Source organism: Sus scrofa, chromosome 13 (assembly GCF_054392235.1).
Source record: "Sus scrofa isolate SSC_HxYL_T2T_F1_AM1 chromosome 13, Sscrofa_HxYL_maternal_Yorkshire_Landrace_v2.0, whole genome shotgun sequence".
Classification (NCBI taxonomy): Eukaryota; Metazoa; Chordata; class Mammalia; order Artiodactyla; family Suidae; genus Sus; species Sus scrofa.
This window is the reverse complement of record NC_139395.1, coordinates 50,746,387-50,765,639: the sequence shown is the minus strand read 5'-3', so window position 1 is coordinate 50,765,639 and position 19,253 is coordinate 50,746,387. Positions and strand designations below refer to the sequence as shown.

Below are 19,253 nucleotides of genomic sequence, written 5' to 3'. Positions count from 1 at the left end.
GCCAATAGTGCAGGAGGGTTCTCTTTTCTCCACAACTCCTCCAGCACTTGTAATTTGTGGACTTATTAATGATGGCCATTCTGACTGGTGTGAGGTGGTATCTCATGGTAGTTTTTTTTTTGTTTGTTTTGTTTTGTTTTGTTTTGTTTTGTTTTTGTCTTTTTGTCTTTTTTGTTGTTGCTGTTGTTGTTGTTGCTATTTCTTGGGCCGCTCCCGCGGCATATGGAGGTTCCCAGGCTAGGGGTCGAATCGAAGCTGTAGCCACCGGCCTACGCCAGAGCCACAGCAACGCGGGATCCGAGCCGCGTCTGCAACCTACACCACAGCTCACGGCAACGCCGGATCGTTAACCCACTGAGCAAGGGCAGGGACCAAACCCGCAACCTCATGGTTCCTAGTCGGATTCGTTAACCACTGCGCCACGACGGGAACTCCTCATGGTAGTTTTGATTTGCATTTCTCTAATAATCAGGGATGTTGAGCATTTTTTCATGCACTTGTTGGCCATCTGTTTATCTTCCTTGGATAAATGTCTATTCAGGTCTTTTGCCCATTTTTCCATTGGGTTGTTGGTTTTTTTGCTGTTGAGTTGTATAAGTTACTTGTATATTCTAGAGACTAAGCCCTTGTCAGTTGCATCATTTGAAACTATTTTCTCCCATTCTGTAAGTTGTCTTTTTGTTTTCTTTTTGGTTTCCTTTGCTGTGCAAAAGTTTGATTAGGTCCCATTGGTTTATTTTTGCTTTTATTTCTATTGCTTTGGGAGACTGACCTGAGAAAATATTCATAAGGTTGATGTCAGAGAATGTTTTGCCTATGTTCTCTTCCAGGAGTTTGATGGTGTCTTGTCTTATATTTAAGTCTTTCAGCCATTTTGAGTTTATTTTCGTGCATGGTGTGAGGGTGTGTTCTAGTTTCACTGATTTGCATGCAGCTGTCCAGGTTTCCCAGCAATTCTTTCTTAATAAACTGTCTTTTTCCCATTTCATGTTCTTGCCTCCTTTGTCAAAGATTAATTGACCATAGGTATCAGGATTTATTTCTTCATTCTCTATTCTCTTCCATTGGTCTGTATGTCTGTTTTGGTACCAGTACCACACTGTCTTGATGACTGTGGCTTTGTAATATTGCTTGAAGTCTGAAAGAGTTATGTCTCCTGCTTGGTTTTTGTTTCTCAGGATTGCTTCGGCAATTCTGGTTTATTTGTGGTTCCATATAAATTTTTGGATTATTTTCTGCAGAATATGTAGGATGTTTCCTCTGTCATTGCCAGTGTTAATCATTTGTATTATCTTCTGTTCTCTGCCTGGGTAGAGGTTTATTAATTTTCTTAAAAAACATAGTTTAGTTTTATTAAATTAATTTTTAATTAATTTTCTATTTTAAAATTTGTTTTCAAACTTATTGATTTCTGCTATTTTGTTTATTTTTTTCTGATCCCTGTGGGACGAATTTTCTTTTTTTCTGATTTTTTAAAGGTGAAAGTATAGGTCATCAATTTGAGATCTGACCTTTCTAATGTATGCATTTTAATGCTATGTATTTCCCTCAAAGCAGTGCTTGCCTGCATCACACGCATCTTTGTTGTGTTTTCATTTTCATTCAGTTAAAAAACTTGCTAACTTCTCTTGTGATTTCTTCTTTGAATCAGGGGTTATTTAAAAGTACGTTGTTTAATTTTTTTTTGATATTTAGTGGTTTTCCAGATATATTTTAATTATTTATCCCTAAGTCAATTTTTTTGTGGTCAGAGAACATGCTTTATAGCAGCATATTGGTCCTTTTAAATTTGTTGAGATTTTTACTATGGCCCAGAATAAGGTCTGTCTTGGTGATGTGCACTTGCAAAGGACATATATTCTGCTGTTTAGATGTTCAGTACTAAGTGTTAATTAGATCAGCTTAATTCATAATTTTGTTTAAGTTTTCTATATTCTTATGGACTTTTTGTCTAGTAGTTTTATCTATTGTTCTCTCAGGGAGTGCTGAAATCTCTAAGTATAATTGTATATATTCATTGTTCCTTTCAGTTTTATCAATTTATGCTTCATGATTCTGAAGCTCTTTAGGCACATCCCTACTTAGAATAGTTTTGTCTTTATGATAAATTGACCCCTTTATTATTTTGAAATGTCTTCTAAACCTTGGTAATATTCTTGGTACTGAAGTCTGCATTGTCTGGTATTAATGTAGTCATTTTCTTTTTTGTTCATGTTTATGTAGTATATCTTTTTTGCATTTTCTTATTTGTTACTTATGCCTTTATAAAGTGGGTTTTCTTTTTTGCAGATAGCATATATTTGAGTCTTTTTTTAAATCCCATTTGACAATCTTTGCATTTTAATTGGAGTGTATAGACTATTTATACTTCATGTAGTTACTGACATGGTTGGATTTAAATCTGCCATTTTGCTATTTGCTCTTTATTTGTCCCCTGTCTTCTTGGTTTCTTCTACTTCTTCTGAATATTTTATATAATTATACTTATCTCCATTATTGAGTTAATAGCTATTATTCTTTATTGATTTTTTTTAGTGGTTGTGCTGTGCTAGGGTGTACAATATGTATCTTTAACTTATCACAGCATACTTTCAAATAATATACCTCTTAATGTATGGTATAAAAACCTTATAAAATATGTTTATTTCTCCCCCTCATTCTTTTTGCTATTGTTGTAATACACATTTAAATGTTACATATATTATGATCTTTGTAGTGTATTTTAATACTTTTGCTTTAGATTGTCGATTTATATTCTAAAGAATTTAAAAATACAGGGAGAGTTGTATTGTATTTACCCAATGTGGAAGGCTTAATAATGCCTCCCCACCCCCCTGTCCATGACAGCCATGTCCTAACCCTAGAGTCTATGACTATGATACCTTATGTGGTGAAAGGGACTTTACAGATGAGATTCAAAATGCTGAGATGGAGAAAATATTCTGGATTATCCAGGTGACCCCAATGATGTAATCACAAGTATCTGTAAGGAGATACCACTACAAAAATAGGAGATGTGATGACAGAATCAAGAGGTTTCAGCGTTGCAAGGAGAGGGCTACTAGCTAAAGAAAGGAAGTGGTCCCTAGAATCCAGAAAGGGCAAGGAAACAGTCTCCTCAAGGGAGCTTCTAGAAGCAACCAGCCCTGCCAACACCTTGACTTTACTCCAGTGAAATTGATTTCAGACTCTGGCCTCCAGAACTGTAAGAAAATAAATGTGTATTGTTTTAAGCCACCAAGTTTGTGGTAATTTGTTAGAGCAGCCATAAGAAACTAATACATTCACAATTTTTACCATTTCCATTGCTCTTCCTTTCTTTGTGTAGATTGAAATTTTTATCTGGTATCATACTCCTTTTGCCTGAAGAACTTACTTTAATATATCTTGCAGAGAAGATCCAATAGGCAGTAAATAAATCTCAGCTTCTGTTTCTCTGAATATGTCTATTTCTCTTAATATTTGAAAGATATATTTACTGGGTATAAAGAATTCTATTTATTGTTTATTTTTCCTCCCCTTTCAGTACTCTAAATTTGTCATTCCATTATTTTCTGGATTTCATGTTTTCTCCCATCCAAGTACTAACCAGGCCCGACCCTGCTTAGCTTCTGAGATCAGACGGGATCAGGTGCGTTCAGGGTGGTATGACCGTAGACTGGATTTCATGTTTTCTGATGAGAAATTTTCAACCACTCTTAAGTTTATTCCTCTGTATATAGTGTTTCTTTTTTTGGCTGGCTGCTTTGATGATTTTCTCCTGGGATTTAAGCATTTTACTGTGATGTACCTAGATGTGTGTCTCTTTGTAATGATCTTGCTTGGGATGCTCTAACCTTCTTGAATCCGTGGTGTTTTGTCTTGGATTAATTTTGGGAAAATCTCAACAATTACCTCTTTTGATATCTTTTCTCCCTGTTCTCCCTCTGTCCTTTTCTTCCTGTCTCTCCCCTTCTCCCTTTTCCCCTCCTCTCTCTCCCTCTTCTTTTTTCCCTTTATCCCTTTTTCTCCTTTCCAGTTGTCTCTATTTTAGTTTCATATCATTCCATAGCTCCCAGATCTTTTGTTCTCTCTTCCTTTCACTATTTCTTTTCTTTATATTACCGCTTGAATAAGTTCTATGAACTAATGTTCAGTTTCACTTATTCTTTGCTCTGCTGTTTCCAGTCAGACTGTTCATCTCTGATAATATATTTTTTATTTTCAGTAGTTCTGTTTATGCCTTTTTAATAGTTGCCACCTTTTTGCTAAAGTTTCCTATCTGCTCAACATGTTGTCCACCTTTTCAATTAGATCTTTTAAAAGTTAAAGTTGGTTATTTTAAAATCTTTGTTGGATAGTTCTGACATCTGGATGGGTCACCCTTTGGTCTGGTTCTGTTACCTCCTTTATTTATTTAAAATGAGTCATTATTTTTATTGTTTCATATCTATTCTCTTTTTTTTATTGAGTGCATGACCTTGTGTGTAGAAGGATAGTAGGGATTGAGGTAAATAGTTATTATGCCTAGAAAAGGTCATGCCTTTTATTCTGTAGGTCTTCAGTGTGGACTCTTGAGTCTACGCAGTTGGGAATTGAGCAGGACTGCCTCTACCTTATGCTAGCATGAGGCCTGGAGAAGTGGAACGTTCCTCTCAGATTTCCTGCTTCAGATTTAGTTATTAGGAGGCCCTGCTGCCTCTTTCTATTGTACCTGCAGGAATCAGGTATAGGGGTGGGTGGGAATCTTTCCCTCCACTCTTACCTCTTAGCCTGACTCCAGTGATAGGCTGCTGTCATTACTTGGTGCAGGATCATGGAGCAGGGGTGGGGAGTGGGATTCATTGGGGTTTTTTGAGAATTCTTTGTTTTCAGCCTTGGTCCTGGGCAGGCCTTGTGTGCCCAAGACCTCATGCATGGGGCTTTCTCAGAGCTTCCTGCGTCAATGGAGGTCTTAATAGGATATCCTGGCTCTTCACCTCTGTGCACTGAGTGTGTTGGGATTGATAGGAACATTGTTGGGAAAGATCCCCCCCCCAGAAGCTGTTGGTACTTGTTCAAACTCCAGCACTCGACAGAGTGATCTTTAAAGACTGTAGCTCTGACCCCATCCCTGCTGAAAGCCCTGTGGTACAGTCTGTGGCCCTCAGGTCAAAGAGCTCTGTGGTCTCCAGCCCATCACTCTGACCTTACTGGCCCTAGACCATCAGTTTTGAGTGCAGATGTCTTGTTCTCTGAGTACTGCTAGAGACAAAATGGTGCCTGGCACACCGTAGGGGCTTAGCAACTGTCTTGAATGGATGAGGAGTGAGGGCAAACCTGGAAAACTCTTATTGCCCCTGCTTTCCAGCAGGTAGATGCCTGCTTCACCTCTAGGTCTGTGCGTAAGTCACAAAGAAGCCTTTATGGGGATGTCCCCAAGTTTGGGGAGGGGCCTTTCTCCTGTGCCCCCAGCCCTGTGCTTGTCAGTCCTGGCATAGATCCCTAAGGACTACTCTTCCTGCTTGTGCTTCTGCTCACTCCTCCTAGTGCCCCAGGGCGGGACTTGCCAGCCAGGTCTGCCCCACCCAGTGCTGGGCAGGTACCTGGCCAGTGGGCAGGGGTCTTTTGCTGCTCCAGGGCGGCTGCTCCAGCTTTGGGCTGATTGTGCATGGGCATGTCGAGTTAACTTTTCAAAGCTTCTTTTTCTTTTTTAGGAAAAGCGAATCATCACATACCCCTCTGTGGATATAAGAGGACTTAGGCTGGAAGCATGAGGTGCGTCCTACAAGGCTGGAAGCTAGGGCGCCTGGGCCCATGGGGTGCCTTGGGGCCACACGGGCCCCGGGGCATCCATACTCTGGCCAGTGCTGGCTCCTGCAGTGGAGGTGAGTACAGCCACGTGGTGGTGGGTGCAGGCTCCGCCGGCTGCGTGCTGGCTAACCGACTCACAGAGGATCCGGATGAGCGCGTGCTGCTGCTGGAGGCCGGGCCCAAGGACTTGTATGCAGGGAGCAAGCGGCTCCTATGGAAGATCCACATGCCCGCAGCCCTCGTGGACAACCTGTGCGATGACAGGTACAACTGGTGCTACCACACAGAGCCGCAGCCGGGCCTAGACAGCCGAGTGCTGTACTGGCCGCGGGGCCGGGTCTGGGGCGGCTCATCATCGCTCAACGCCATGGTTTATGTCCGCGGGCACGCAGAGGACTACGAGCGCTGGCAGCGGGAGGGTGCGGCCGGCTGGGACTATGCACACTGCCTGCCTTACTTCCGCAAGGCACAGACACATGAGTTGGGCGCTGGCAGGTACCGCGGTGGTGACGGGCCCCTGCATGTGTCCCGGGGCAAGAGCGGCCACCCATTGCACCACGCATTCTTGGAGGCGGCGCAGCAGGCTGGTTACCCCTTCACTGAAGACATGAATGGCTTCCAGCAGGAGGGCTTCGGCTGGATGGACATGACCATCCACAAAGGTAGCATGATTCCCCATCTCCCGGGTTCCTCCTTTCAAAACAAAAGGCTGCTCTATGACAGCCCTGTCCCTCCTGCCCACACCTGTCATGGTCAGTAAGTGTGGACAGACTGGGGCTATTGTAAAGTGGAGGAGATTGACAGGCCACAGAATACTGCATTGCTTGGGCATTCTCTGGGCCTCTGGCCTTCTTGGTGTGGATAATGGAGAGTCAGCTCTCCAGCCACACAGCCCCCAGTTTTAGAGACTTACAGATAGGGAAGCTGAGGCAGAGAGCAGTGCCAGGCTTTGCTCACAGGTCCATAGTGGACCCGGGGCTCTCACCTTGTTATCAGAGACCCTGGTCTCTGTCCTCCTGTTGAGGGTGAAGGATGTTTTCTGACCTGCATCTGGAGCCCCAGGTAGACATGGATTTCAGCCGGGCAAGGTGTTTTGGTCTCAGCTTTACTTTGAAGCCAGAGCTTGCACGGTCAGGGGAAGGGCATATCCCCTCTTTTTCTAGTTCTTACTCACTTGGTCCTGCACTGTCGGTGCCCTGGGATCAGGCAGAGACTGAGCCTGATCTCTTTGCATTGTCCCGCAGGCAAGCGCTGGAGCACGGCTTGTGCATACCTGCACCCAGCACTGAGTCGCCCCAACCTCACAGCTGAGGCCCAGACGCTTGTGAGTAGGGTGCTATTTGAAGGCACCCGTGCAGTAGGTGTGGAGTATATCAAGAATGGCCAGAGCCACAGGGTGAGTGAATTATCTCCAGGGGTGTGCAGCTCACATGGAAGGGAGGGAATGGGCAGTGACCCCGTGGTTGTGCTCATTGTGGACAGGAGTCATGCTCTTGTCCCCATCAGCACAGTGGGGAAAGACTGTCCCCAGGGCCTTTCAGGAAGCAGTAGCCTGGCAGAGGTGAGGAAGCCCCAATCCATCCACCTGCAAAGGGCCCATGATACCCTGGCATGAGTATCCCCATGAACCTCTGTCTGCTACTGCTTTCCACACCTGTCCAGAAATTGATAATTTATATGAGAGGCTTTAAAACCCATACAAGTGATCACATTCCCTATTTCTGCATTGTGCTGTTTTCCACATGGCAGCATGTGAGGATCGTTGGGCATCGTACATGAAGGTCTGGCTCACCACGTGGTTTATTTAAACTGCTTGTTCGCGTGCCTGCTTTTATTTATCTCATTTAAGTTCTGCAGTCCTCTTTTTAAGGCCATTGTTACTGCCGGGCTGTTGCAGAATGTATCAGAGTATGAACTACACTTTATGTTCACACACATGCTATAGCTGCAAGTTCGAGCTGCTTTCACACATTGGTGCCCTGAGCATCCTCTTTCTCGCTCACGGGCCTCTGAGCAGGATCCTCACCCAACACTAGGGTATGCCAAGCCAAGGCCACATTCTTGGGGTTGTGACTGGCTTTTCTAGAAGGGATGTGTGACTCTCATGGCCACCTGTCTCTTCCAGGCTTATGCCAGCAAGGAGGTGATTCTGAGTGGAGGTGTCATCAACTCTCCACAGCTGCTCATGTTGTCTGGTGTGGGCAACGCAGATGACCTCAAGAAACTGGGCATCCCAGTGGTATGCCACCTTCCTGGTGAGCTCCCATCCCCCACCGTGCCCAGAGGCAGCTCTGCTAAATAAAATAGTTTATTGTATTTTATCAGCATGCAGTGGGGAGGGGACAGGAGTCAGAGCTCATCAGAGCCAATCACATTCTTCCCACAAGCCTGAAAGTGCGCTCACTGGACTTGGACCCCAGGGGGTCCCCCAGCCTTTGTGTTGTTTTCTTCCCTCCCCAGCCATCGCATCCCTCTCAGCAGTGGGGCCCCTCTATCAGAGAGCATCTGCCAATGAGGCCTGCTGGGCCAGGCTCAGGCAGGTTATCAGGGCAGCCCTAGGGCGAGAGGGATCCAGGCCTTTTTGTTTTCCATCCTCAGGACTCACTGGCTACCCTGACCTGCTTTTCATGTGAAGGCGCTTCTCCCAGGCCTAACACCTAACACTTATTTTATAGAGATTTTATTTTCTGATGTCCTCCGGTGCTGGGCCCTGTCCCTCTTGCCCACTCTCTTCTTTCCCAGCTGCTCCATGGCATATGGAAGTTCCCTGGCCAGGGATCAAATCCAAGCTGCAGCTGCAACTTGTGCCACAGCTACAGCAATGCTGGATCCTTAACCCACCGCTCTAGGCTGGGGATTGAACCTACACTTCCATAGACACAATGCTGAATCCTTAACCCACTGTGCCACAGGGGGAACTCCCCTCTCACCCTCTCTTGTAACCTAAGCTCCCAGAGATCTGGGCCTTTTTGCCTTGAGGCGTCATCATAAGAGGTCTGTGAACATACTTGTCCATGACAGTGAGCTGCCTAGCGTCCCCTTGACCTTGGATGAGCTCAGGCAGGGTATGCACAACATGAAGGGCCTGCTTCCCTCTTTCCCTGGGGTTAGGGGATAGGGGGAGGGCCCTGCCCTTGTGGAGGGTGCTGACAGGAAGGCACCTGGATGGTTACAGGTGCTGCCCTGAGAGTGAGTGTCAAGGGCAGGCAGCTTTGGCAACAGCTGGAGTGTAGTCATCAGTGTAGTCTGAATCAGTCAGACTTGGCCTGGAGTGTAAGAATGGTGTCCCTGGGAATGAGCAGGAGCTGGCCTGGCAGATAAGTGGATGGGGAAAAAGATTTTAAAACCAGGGGGACCCTGAGAGGCCAGGTAAGTCCCCTTGGGGGACATTTTCATCACCACTCCCTCTGGTTTCAGGAGTTGGCCAAAATCTGCAAGACCACCTGGAGGTATACATCCAGCAGGCGTGCACCCACCCCATCACCCTCCACTCAGCACAGAAGCCCTTGAGGAAGGTTCAGATTGGCCTGGAGTGGCTTTGGAGGTTCACAGGTGGGCATGTTCATCCATGACCTTGGGAGATGGTCTGTGGGAGCACAGTCTCCCTCCAGAGGTGCCTAGCACAGGCTGGAGCCCCAGGTTGCTGGTTTGAAACTGAGCTGTACCATTTATCTCAGCTCTCCGAGCCTCGGTTTCCCCATCTGCAAAAATAGGGATAAACAGTTCCTGTGTGGCAGGCTTGTGTGAGGACCAGACCTGATAAACACAGCCTGCCCAGGGTGAGACTTCACAGGGGCTAGGTACTGCTCTTCCTGGTGGGTGGATGGGAATGGCCTTGTGCTGGACACTGTCTGAGGTCCAAGGGGCCAGAAGAAAACGCACTAGGTGCCAGACTGCAGAATCAGCTTCCATTTCTCAGCATTTTCCATTTGGTTTCTTGCTGAGTCTCAGAGTAGTGAGTTTGGCCAGGAAATGATGCAGTGAAATCTAACTCATTCACTCAGCATGCATTTCTCACACACCTAACATGTGCTGTGCTATGTCCTGAGAAGTGCTAATGAGGCAGGCTTTTTCAGGGAGTTTACGCTCTAGTGGAGATGATGGAAGGAAACATGCTAAGTCTTAAGTACAGTGAGGGAACAGTCAGGATGTTAATAAAACTAGAGAATGGTGGCAGGAGGTCTGAGAGGCAGGAAGAATGCCTGCAAAGGCCCTGGGGCTAGGCATTTGGTGTGTTTGAAGAACATATTTGTTGGACTGGGGATACTGTAGCACCTCGGAGGCAGCAGTGGTGGGAAGTTGATTGAAGAGGGCTGCAAGCTTGGTCATGGGCTGTGTATGAAGGGCAGGCTGCAGGGGGCACAGAGTAGGCTGGGCACCAGCAAGGACACACTGGAGCCACCAATTAGGTGATCTGGGCTTGGACGGAGGTCGGGGTGTGGATGGTAGTGCTGAGTAGGTGGAATGAAGTAGATTTTGGAGGTAAAGCTGATGAGACTTTCTGGCGGGGCTGATGGTGGGTGACAGAGAAGAGGGAGGAGTTTCTGACTTTAACCTTGCTCTTGAGAGGAGCAGCCGGGGCTGGAGGTTGGGCCGGGCTGGGTTCAGGATGCCCATGGGAACGTACAGGCAGGTTGGCAGCAGTGGAGTTGAGGAGGTGGTAAAGCTGGAGCCCCTTGGCAGGGAGCTGATATTGAAAGCACTGGTGCTGGGTGAGCCCACCTGGGGGGAAAGAGGACAGTCAGTGTCAAAGACTCTGGTCCAGGCACCAGAATACAGGCCAGGAAGATAAGGAGCTGCCGGGGAGGGGGAAGGCTGGCCCACCTGTCATGTTCAGACTTGCACTTCTGCCTCATCCTCTTCTGATCCTCAGGGTATGGAGCCACGGCCCATCTGGAAACAGGTGGGTTCATCCGGAGCCAGCCTGGGGTCCCCCACCCGGACATCCAGTTCCACTTCCTGCCATCCCAGGTGATCGACCATGGGCGGGTCCCCACGCAGCAGGAGGCTTACCAGGTGGGCAAGTGGTCTCACTGCGCAGCAGGGCCTTCAGGGTAGAGCCTCAGAAGCCTGCACCCTGCCCTCCAGCAGCTCAGGGTGTCTGAGGGAAGGGAATGGGGGCTCCAGTGATGGAGTGAGGCAGGCTCCGTGGCACATGGGAAGGTGAGACCTGTACTCAGCTCAGGGCAGGTGCTCTGGGTCCTCAGTACTAGAAATGGACTGCTAGCCCCAAAGGTTTTGAACAATCACATATAAAGCAGAGAGGCAGGGATGATTGAGGTGGTTTTGATCCCCTGGGAGAAGGAAAGTGGTTAAGATACAAGCAGATGCTGAAATGTATCCACTCTTAATTGACTTTGGGTGTTGAGTCCCCAAGCTCAGGATACCTGGGGCCTTTCTAAAAAACCAAGTTGTGGGGGGGTTGATAGAGGTCATCATTTCCTCTGGGTTCTTCCAGGTGCATGTCGGGCCCATGCGGGGCACGAGCGTGGGCTGGCTCAAACTGAGAAGTGCCAACCCCCATGACCACCCTGTGATTCAACCCAACTACTTGTCAACAGGTAATTCACTAGCCACCTTTGTCTCCCCAAGCCTGGGCTTGTTGGGTCATTGATTGATTGGCTGAATGAATGCCTTTATGGGGTTCATGTCTGTCCCTGAGTCTTACCCTGGGACCCCATTTTTGAGATACTGGTCACGTTATGTCCTTCCTTCACTGCATCTGGGCTATAACCTTGCACATGCTGCTGTGTCATGCCCTGGGTCCCTTAAAGTATGGAGATACAATTGGAGAGATTTACAACTTTTGGAACAATCTACCAGGAGGTGTGAGGAGATCTGGCTGTGTCCAGATGGCTCACAGAGCATTTTTCCTACTGTTCCTGTGAGCATCCTCTAACAGCAAACTACACTCTTGGGCCTGCCTCTTTCCGCACAGCACAAATGCTCAGTCTCCTGCCCCTACCATCCACCACCAGGTCAGGTTTTGCCTAACAGTTCCCCACAGGAGGCTCACAGCCAAGTTGTGGTATGTGATAATTTTACTGGAGCATAGTTGACTTACAATGTTGTGATAGTTTCAGGCATACACCAAAATGATTCCGTTATACATATATCCATTCTTTTTTGCCATATTGAATTATTACAAACTATTTTTTCCTGTATAGGTTATTGCAAACTATTAAGTAGATTTGCCTGTGTTATACAGTAGGTTCTTGTTGTCTGTTTTATACAGTAGTGTGCATATGTTATTCCTATCATTCTAATTCCTCCCTCCCTGCCATGATTTCCCCTGTGACAGCCATAAGATTAGTTTTGAAATTTGTGAGTTTTTTTCTATTTTATAAATAAGTTCTTTTGTATCATTTTTATTAGATTCCATATACAGGTGATATTATATTTGTCTTTGTCTGACTTCACTCTGTATGATAACTCTGCCCCCATCCATGTTCCTGCAAATGGCATTACTTTATTCTTTTTTACAGTTGAATAATATTCTATTATGTAGTTATACCACATCTTCTTTATCCATTGCTCTGTTGATGGACATTAAGGTTGCTTCCATGTCTTGGCTATTATAAATAGTGCTGTAGTGAACATTGGGGTTCTTTTCAAATGTATCTTTTCCAATTATGGTTTTCTTGAGATAGATGCCCAGTGGTGAGATTGCTGGATCATATGGTAATTCTATTTTTAGTTTTTAAGGAACCTTCATGTTGTCCTCTGTAGTGGTTGCTAAACTTATATTCCCATCAACAGTGGGTTAGAGGGTTCCCTTTCTTCCACACCCTCTCCAGAATTTATTGTTTATGGATTTTTTGATGATGGCCGTTCTGACTAGTGTAAGGTGATACCTCATTGTAGTTTGGATTGCATTTCTTTAATAATTAGTGATGTTGTGCATCTTTTCATGTGCTTTTGAGCCATCTGTCTTCCTTAGAGAAATGTTTATTTAGATCTTCTCTCCATTTTTTGAGGTGCTGTATTTTTTATATAAATCTTCATGAGATGTTTGTATCTTTCGGATATTAATCCCTTGTTGGTCGCTTCCTTTGCAAAGATTTTCTCTCCCATTCTCTGGGTTGTCTTTTCATTTTGTTTGTGGTTTCCTTTGCTCTAAAGAAGTTTTTACATTTAATTAGGTGCCATTGGTTTATTTTTGTTTTTATGTCCATTACTCTCTGAGATGGATCAAAAAAGATATTGCTGCAGTTTATATCAAAGAGTGTTCTGCCTATGTCTTTCTCTAGGTAGTTTATAGTATTTGGCCTTACATTTAGGCCTTTAATTCATTTTGAGTTGATTTTTTAAATGTGTGTGAGAGAATGTTCTAATTTCATTCTTCTGCATGCAGCTGTTCAGTTTTCCCAGTATCAGTTGTTGAAGAGATTGTTTTTCCTCCATCATATGTTCTTGCCTCCTTTTCCATGATTAGTTGACTATAAGTGCTTGGGTTTATTTCTGGAATTTCTACCCTTTTCCACTGATCTATATTTTTGTTTTAAGTTCCACTGATACATACCATACTATTTTGATGACTGTAGTTTTGTAATATAGTCTGATGTCAAGGAATGTGATTCCTCCAGTTCCATTTTTGTTTTCCAAGATTGTTTTGGCTATTCAGGGTCTTCTGTGTTTCCACACAAATTTTAAAATGGTTTGTTGTAGTTCTGTGAAGAATGTCATTGGTAATTTAAAAGGGATTGCATCAAATTTGTAGATTGTCTTGAGCAGGATAGTCATTTTGGACAAGACTGATTCTTCCAATCCAAGAGCATGGTTTGTGTCATCTTTGATTTCTTTCATCAGTGTCTTGTAGTTTTCAGAGTACAGGTCTTTTATCTCTTTAGGTAGGTTTATTCCTAGGTATTTCATTCTCTTTGCTGCTATGGTAAATTGGATTGTTTCCTTAATTTCTCATCCTGATTTTTCATTGTTAGTGTTTAGAAATGAGAGCGAGTTCTCCGTATTAATTTTATATCCTGCAACTTTACTGAAATCATTGATGAGCTCTAACAAACAGTTTTCTGGTAGCATCTTTAGGATTTTCTATATGTATTTTCATGTCATCTGCAAACAGTGACAGTTTTACTTCTTTTCCAATTTGGATTCCTTTTCTTTATTTTTCTTCTCTGATTTCCATGGCTAGGACTTCCAAAACTCTGTTGAATAAACTGGTCAGAGTGGGAAGTTCCGGTCATGGCATGGCGGAAATGAATCCTACTAGGGACCATGAGGTTGTGGGTTCAATCCCTGGCCTCACTCAGTGGGTTAAGGATCCAACATTGCTGTGAGCTGTGCTGTAGGTCGCAGATGCAGCTCGGATGCCACATTGCTGTGGCTGTGGCATAGGCCAGCAGCTACAGCTCGGATTCAGTGCCTAGTCTGGGAACCTCCATATGCCAAAGGTGTTGCCCTAAAAAGACAAAGGACAAAAAAATAAATAAACTGGTCAGCGTGGACATCCTTGTCTTGTTCCTGGTCTTAGCAGAAATGCTTTCAGCTTTTCACAACTGAGTATGTTAGCTGTGGCTTTGTCATGTATGGCCTTTATTATGTTGAGGCGGGTTTCCTTTATGCCCACTTTCTAGAGGGTTTTTATCAAAAATGGGTGTAGAATTTTGTGAAAAGCTTTTTCTGCATCTATTGAGAAGATCATGTGGTTTTTATTCTTCAGTTTGCAATGGGGTTTATCACACTGATTGATATGCAGATGTTGAAGAATCCTTGCTTCCCTGGGATAAATCCCATTTGATCATGGGGCGTGATCCTTTTAATATATTGTTGGGTTAAGTTTGCCTATATTTTGTTGAGGATTTTTGCATCTATATTCATCAGTGATCTTGGCCTATAATTTTCTTTTTTTGTGCTATCTTTGGTTTTGGTTTCAGGGTGATGATGTCCTCATAGGGTGAGTTTGAAAGTATTTCTTCCTCTGCAATATTTTGGAAGCGTTTCGGAAGACTAGGTGTTAACTCTTTGAATAGGAGAATTCCCTTGTGAAGCCATCTGCTCCTGGACTTTTGTTTTTTGGAAGTTTTTCAATCACAGTTTCAGTTTTAATACTTGTGATTCGTGCTTCATCTTTTCTGTTTCTTCTTGCTTCAGTCTTGGAAGGTTTTACCTTTATAAGAATTTGTATGTTTCTTCTAGGTTGTCCATTTTATTGGTGTATAGTTGCTTGTCAGGGTGTGCATTCTTATTTCTGTTTTACAGGTAAGAAAATACAGATCCCTGATTTAAACCTAGGCCCTCTGGGGCAAGTTGTGTCATTCTGGGAAGCTGCCTGTTTGGGCTTCATGGGACTTTGCTTGGTTGCCCTGTAAACTGCCAATGGGTAGGTGACAGGCAGCCTGGTGGCTCGGACCTCCACTTCCCTGAACCATGTCCCCTGGGGCAGCTTCTTGAACCTCTCTAAGTGGAGAATCTTCCAGCAAGGCCAGCATGGTAAGAGGAGGAGTCTCACTTGTTTCTTCTCCTTGACAGAAACTGACATTGATGACTTCCGTCATTGTGTGAGGCTGACCAGAGAAATTTTTGCCCAGAAAGCCCTGGCACCATTCCGAGGGAAGGAGCTCCAGCCAGGAAGCCATGTCCAATCAGATAAGGAGATAGATGCCTTTGTGCGCGCGAAAGCAGACAGTGCCTACCACCCGTCGTGCACCTGCAAAATGGGCCAGCCCTCTGATCCCATGGCCGTGGTGGACCCACAGACCAGGGTGCTCGGGGTGGAAAACCTCAGGGTGGTTGATGCGTCCATCATGCCCAGTGTAGTCAGCGGCAACCTGAACGCCCCCACCATCATGATTGCAGAGAAGGCCGCCGACATCATCAGGGGCCGGCCAGCACTCTGGGATGAGGATGTCCCTGTCTACAAGCCGAGGACTCTGGCTACCCAGCGTTGAGGGCGCCCCCACCAGAGAAGGCCCAGCACAGCCTTTGCTCCCACTGCTCCTTCCTGACCCGCTCTAGAATGTTATGATCCAGTGGCTGAGAATCAGATACTTTAGGAAATGATACCAGTAACTGGTCAGTGAATGGGTTCCTTCTTCCCCGCATGTCCCTGTTGGCCTCTGAGGGAGGCCCTCCTGCCTGCCTTCTCACGGGACAGCAGAAGTGAGGGGATGCTGATGGAGAATGGTCAACTCCAGTCACATCCTTGTCCTGTATTCCGTGGTGCTCTCAACCCAGGGTCTTGTTGCCTTCCTGGGGCCTGGTAGGACTTGAACAAAGTGCTTCTCCCCCAGCATCACTCTGTAGGCCAGCCCCTCTAAGAGCAGAGTGCCTGCACAGAGGCTGGGGCGTCCTCTCCCCTCAGGCTGAAAGTCCCTGCAGTTAGCGTGGAGTGTGGCTGGGATGCGGGACAAGCCTCCAGCATCCCTAGTCAGAGGGAAAGCACCTGCTGGGAGAGGCATATCCTTCTCCTTTCTTTTCATGACCTCACTCCCGGAGCGTGGCAGGAACAGTGTTCGGGTGGGTCCCTCTGAGGGCCATGCAGCCCACCCACCTCTGATGCTCTGATTCTTTTTTTTCTTTTTTTTTTGCTTTTTAGGGTTGCACCCATGGTATATGGAGGTTCCCAGACCAGGGGCAACCATTTGGAGCTACAGCTGCTGGCCTACACCATAGCCATAGCTACGCCAGATCCATAACACACTGACTGAGGCCAGGGATCAAACCTGCAACCTCATGGTTCCCAGTTGGATTTGTGTCCACTGCACCACAAGGGGAACTCCTCTGATGCTCTGATTCTTATCAACACCATTAGCCTGATGAGAGGAAGGCTGGGCCTCATTCCAGGAGATAAGGGTCTTTATGGCCTCATGACTACCTGGCTGGGGGCCAGGGGGGTGTCTCTCATGATTTTGCATTTTTAAAAGATTTCTCCCTTTGCCAGGGAAACCTGGTAAACCCAGAGCAAACCTGCATAACCAGCCCCACTCTGTGTGAAGCCTGCAGAGACAGAGGGCTCACCTTCGGCCACGGCTGCTAATTCTCATTCTCTGAAGGTCCATGGCAACAGACCAGGCTGCAGTCAGACTGACAAGAAGAGCAGTCAAATAAAATTGTGATCCTAATCCTGTAAAAAACACAGTTGAGTGAAAGAAAAATACATTAGCAAAGATTAAAGTTTGTGGGATAAAAACAGACACAAAATAGCATTTAAAACAGCTCTGTCATCTTTAAACTTCTCAAAATTCAATAATGCACTCTTGTAACTTCTTTTTGAACTAGGATGTCTTGTCCAGACAGTCATTACAAGGTAATGAAAACCAGAATGCATTTTGGATTGATTTTTCTAACCAGCTGTATCCAAAACTGTCTATGGCAGGAAAAAGAATTGCTACATAGAAACCTGTCGCGCTGTCCTGCTGGGCCCAGAATCAGGAGGGGCAGAAAATGTAACATTTCAGGCTTCACCCAGGATCAGGGTGGATTGAGGTGACAATACCGGCAATTTATGATTCTGAGAAAGGTTTTCAGAAAAGTGGAAAGAAGAAAGCCATCTCACCTTCCCTTCTTTAAAAATCTTTACGACTCTTATTTAATCTTACCTGTAAGCCTGTTTTGTTTTCCATGCCAAGGGAGAGTCAAGAAAGAAGATTCTAAATCTGCTACAAGATCTCTTGCTCCTAGAGAGATTCCTCACCTGCCCACAGGCCTCTTCTTGGCCTCGTTGCTGCCTACGGGGGCGAAGGAACAGCGGGAGTGCAGGAGGCACAGCCCCACCACTCCGAGGGCCGCGAAGTGACGTTAGGCGTCGGCGGGGTGGGGGTCCCAGGCTTGATTGTGACCGCGCTGACCTCCTCTGGTGTGGGTATGGCAGGTGATGTGGCCATTCAGGTCTGCCACCTCCGCGTTCTCTGGTGACTTCGGCCTCAGAGATGGTGGCTGATGTTCTTGTGTGATTGTGGATGCGCGAAATGACATGCAGGAGGGGGAGCCTGCATGGTTGATGGCATCCAGGCCCCTCTCCCCTTCTTGCTACTAGGCCTTGTTCCCTACCGTTTCACAATACTGCCACACACAGAAATACACTTCAAAGGAGAAGGTGAGTGTCACATACCCAGGACCCAAAAGGAAAACTGCTGTTAGGGTTCATACACAGGACAGAATATTCCAACCTGAGGTGGTTCCTAACTTGAGCCCTGACAGGTGAGTGCTGTGGGCATCTGGGCAGGCTGGCTAAAGGTTCCATGGCCACAGGGGAACCTCCAACCTCAGAAAGTGAGAAGCGTTGGCTGAGGAAGCCATAGAGGGGAGAAGGTGCCAACCGGAATGGGGAGGATGAGCCACCGTCGGGTGACCCACGGGGCACAGAGACTAGCCAGCACTTAGCCCCTCAAGAAACTGGGAAGACTCGGTCAAGCAAAAAGGCTGCAGTACCTCAAAAATGGGAGAGTGTACATATCCCCAAAATGGTTGAAAAAGCCTGACTGAGAGCTCCTCTGAGGAAGACTGACCCCTTTGAAGAAGCCAGTGTTTAAGCTGCTGCATCAGCAGAAGGTTCTTCCTGGTAGAGTATGAGCCAGAACACATGGTATCAGAGCAACAGGTGACCAGTAAAGGGCAGGTCCTGCAAGTGAGACTCTGGTGCCTTTTGGTACAGCCCTTCTGCATCCCATGCAGGCTGCAGGAATCATTTCCATAAATTCAAATAGCATCTTCTCTCCAGCCAAACTTGTTCCTCCACCCAAAGGTCATTTCCTGTTTCCACTGAAAAACTTAACATCAGATCTAATACCAAGGTGCTTTTCTCTTCAAAAATGAGGAAAAGCGTACACTCTTCTCCACTGGGCTTGTCTTGAGACCCAGGCAACTCTCCCACCACACCTCCTGCCACCGTCCCCACAGGGCGCCCTCAAGACCACCCTTGTTCCCCTGGTGGCAGCAAGGGCCCCAGCCCTGCTTCTGTCACCTGCCCTCCTAGGTCCCTAGTAGGGAAGGAATGTCATTTGAGAGAAATAAAAACTTTTTCAACCAATGAAGGCATAGCTGGAGTCTGTTTTTGAATCCAAGGAGGCTAAGAAAGGAGCTGCATGTGAGCTGGTTTTCAGAACAAACTAACTGACCGCACATCCTAACAATAAAAACCTTCACAGGAAAACAGGCAATGAATGGGCAAAGACACTTTGCACTGTAAAACATAAACACCATGAAATGAACTGCTACGGTTTCTCACACAAGTGTGGGGTCAGCTGCAGAGTTCATCGGACAGGTTAAGCCTATTTTGTGCACCAAGAAGCTTCCTTCACAACTCACCCCTCCTGGCCTGGAGTTGATTCTGAAACATCTCGGCATTGAGCTGGGAGGTGCCGCCTGGCCCAGCTGGCTGGCTGGAAATCACAGAGACAATTGCAACAAGGTTCTTGCTCCTTGATAGTTAAGGCAGAGCTGCCAGTTTCCATTTTGCAATATTATAGAAAAGACAAGATGAAAGAAACTAAATACTCTCTTTCTGGGGACACAACAAAATGATT

The 19,253-nt window shown here is 46.0% G+C and overlaps 1 protein-coding gene across 8 annotated transcripts in view; it reads left to right on the top strand.

Moving 5' to 3' along the window:
• CHDH (choline dehydrogenase) overlaps positions 1–18,757 on the top strand; it is a 47,319-nt gene extending 28,562 nt beyond the window's left edge. For 6 of the 8 annotated variants that reach the window (XM_084988634.1, XM_084988635.1, XM_013981792.3 and 3 more), the window contains 7 exons: positions 5,676–6,434; positions 7,017–7,168; positions 7,898–8,027; positions 9,190–9,324; positions 10,646–10,788; positions 11,231–11,333; positions 15,259–18,757. In XM_084988634.1, the coding sequence (XP_084844760.1) occupies positions 5,732–6,434; positions 7,017–7,168; positions 7,898–8,027; positions 9,190–9,324; positions 10,646–10,788; positions 11,231–11,333; positions 15,259–15,677 (1,785 nt within the window). In that variant the 5' untranslated portion in view covers positions 5,676–5,731 and the 3' untranslated portion in view covers positions 15,678–18,757. The remainder of the gene's footprint in view (positions 1–5,675; positions 6,435–7,016; positions 7,169–7,897; positions 8,028–9,189; positions 9,325–10,645; positions 10,789–11,230; positions 11,334–15,258) is intronic. The other 2 variants (XM_084988639.1, XM_084988638.1) reach the window with 1 other exon arrangement.
• The last annotated feature ends 496 nt before the right edge of the window (positions 18,758–19,253 follow it).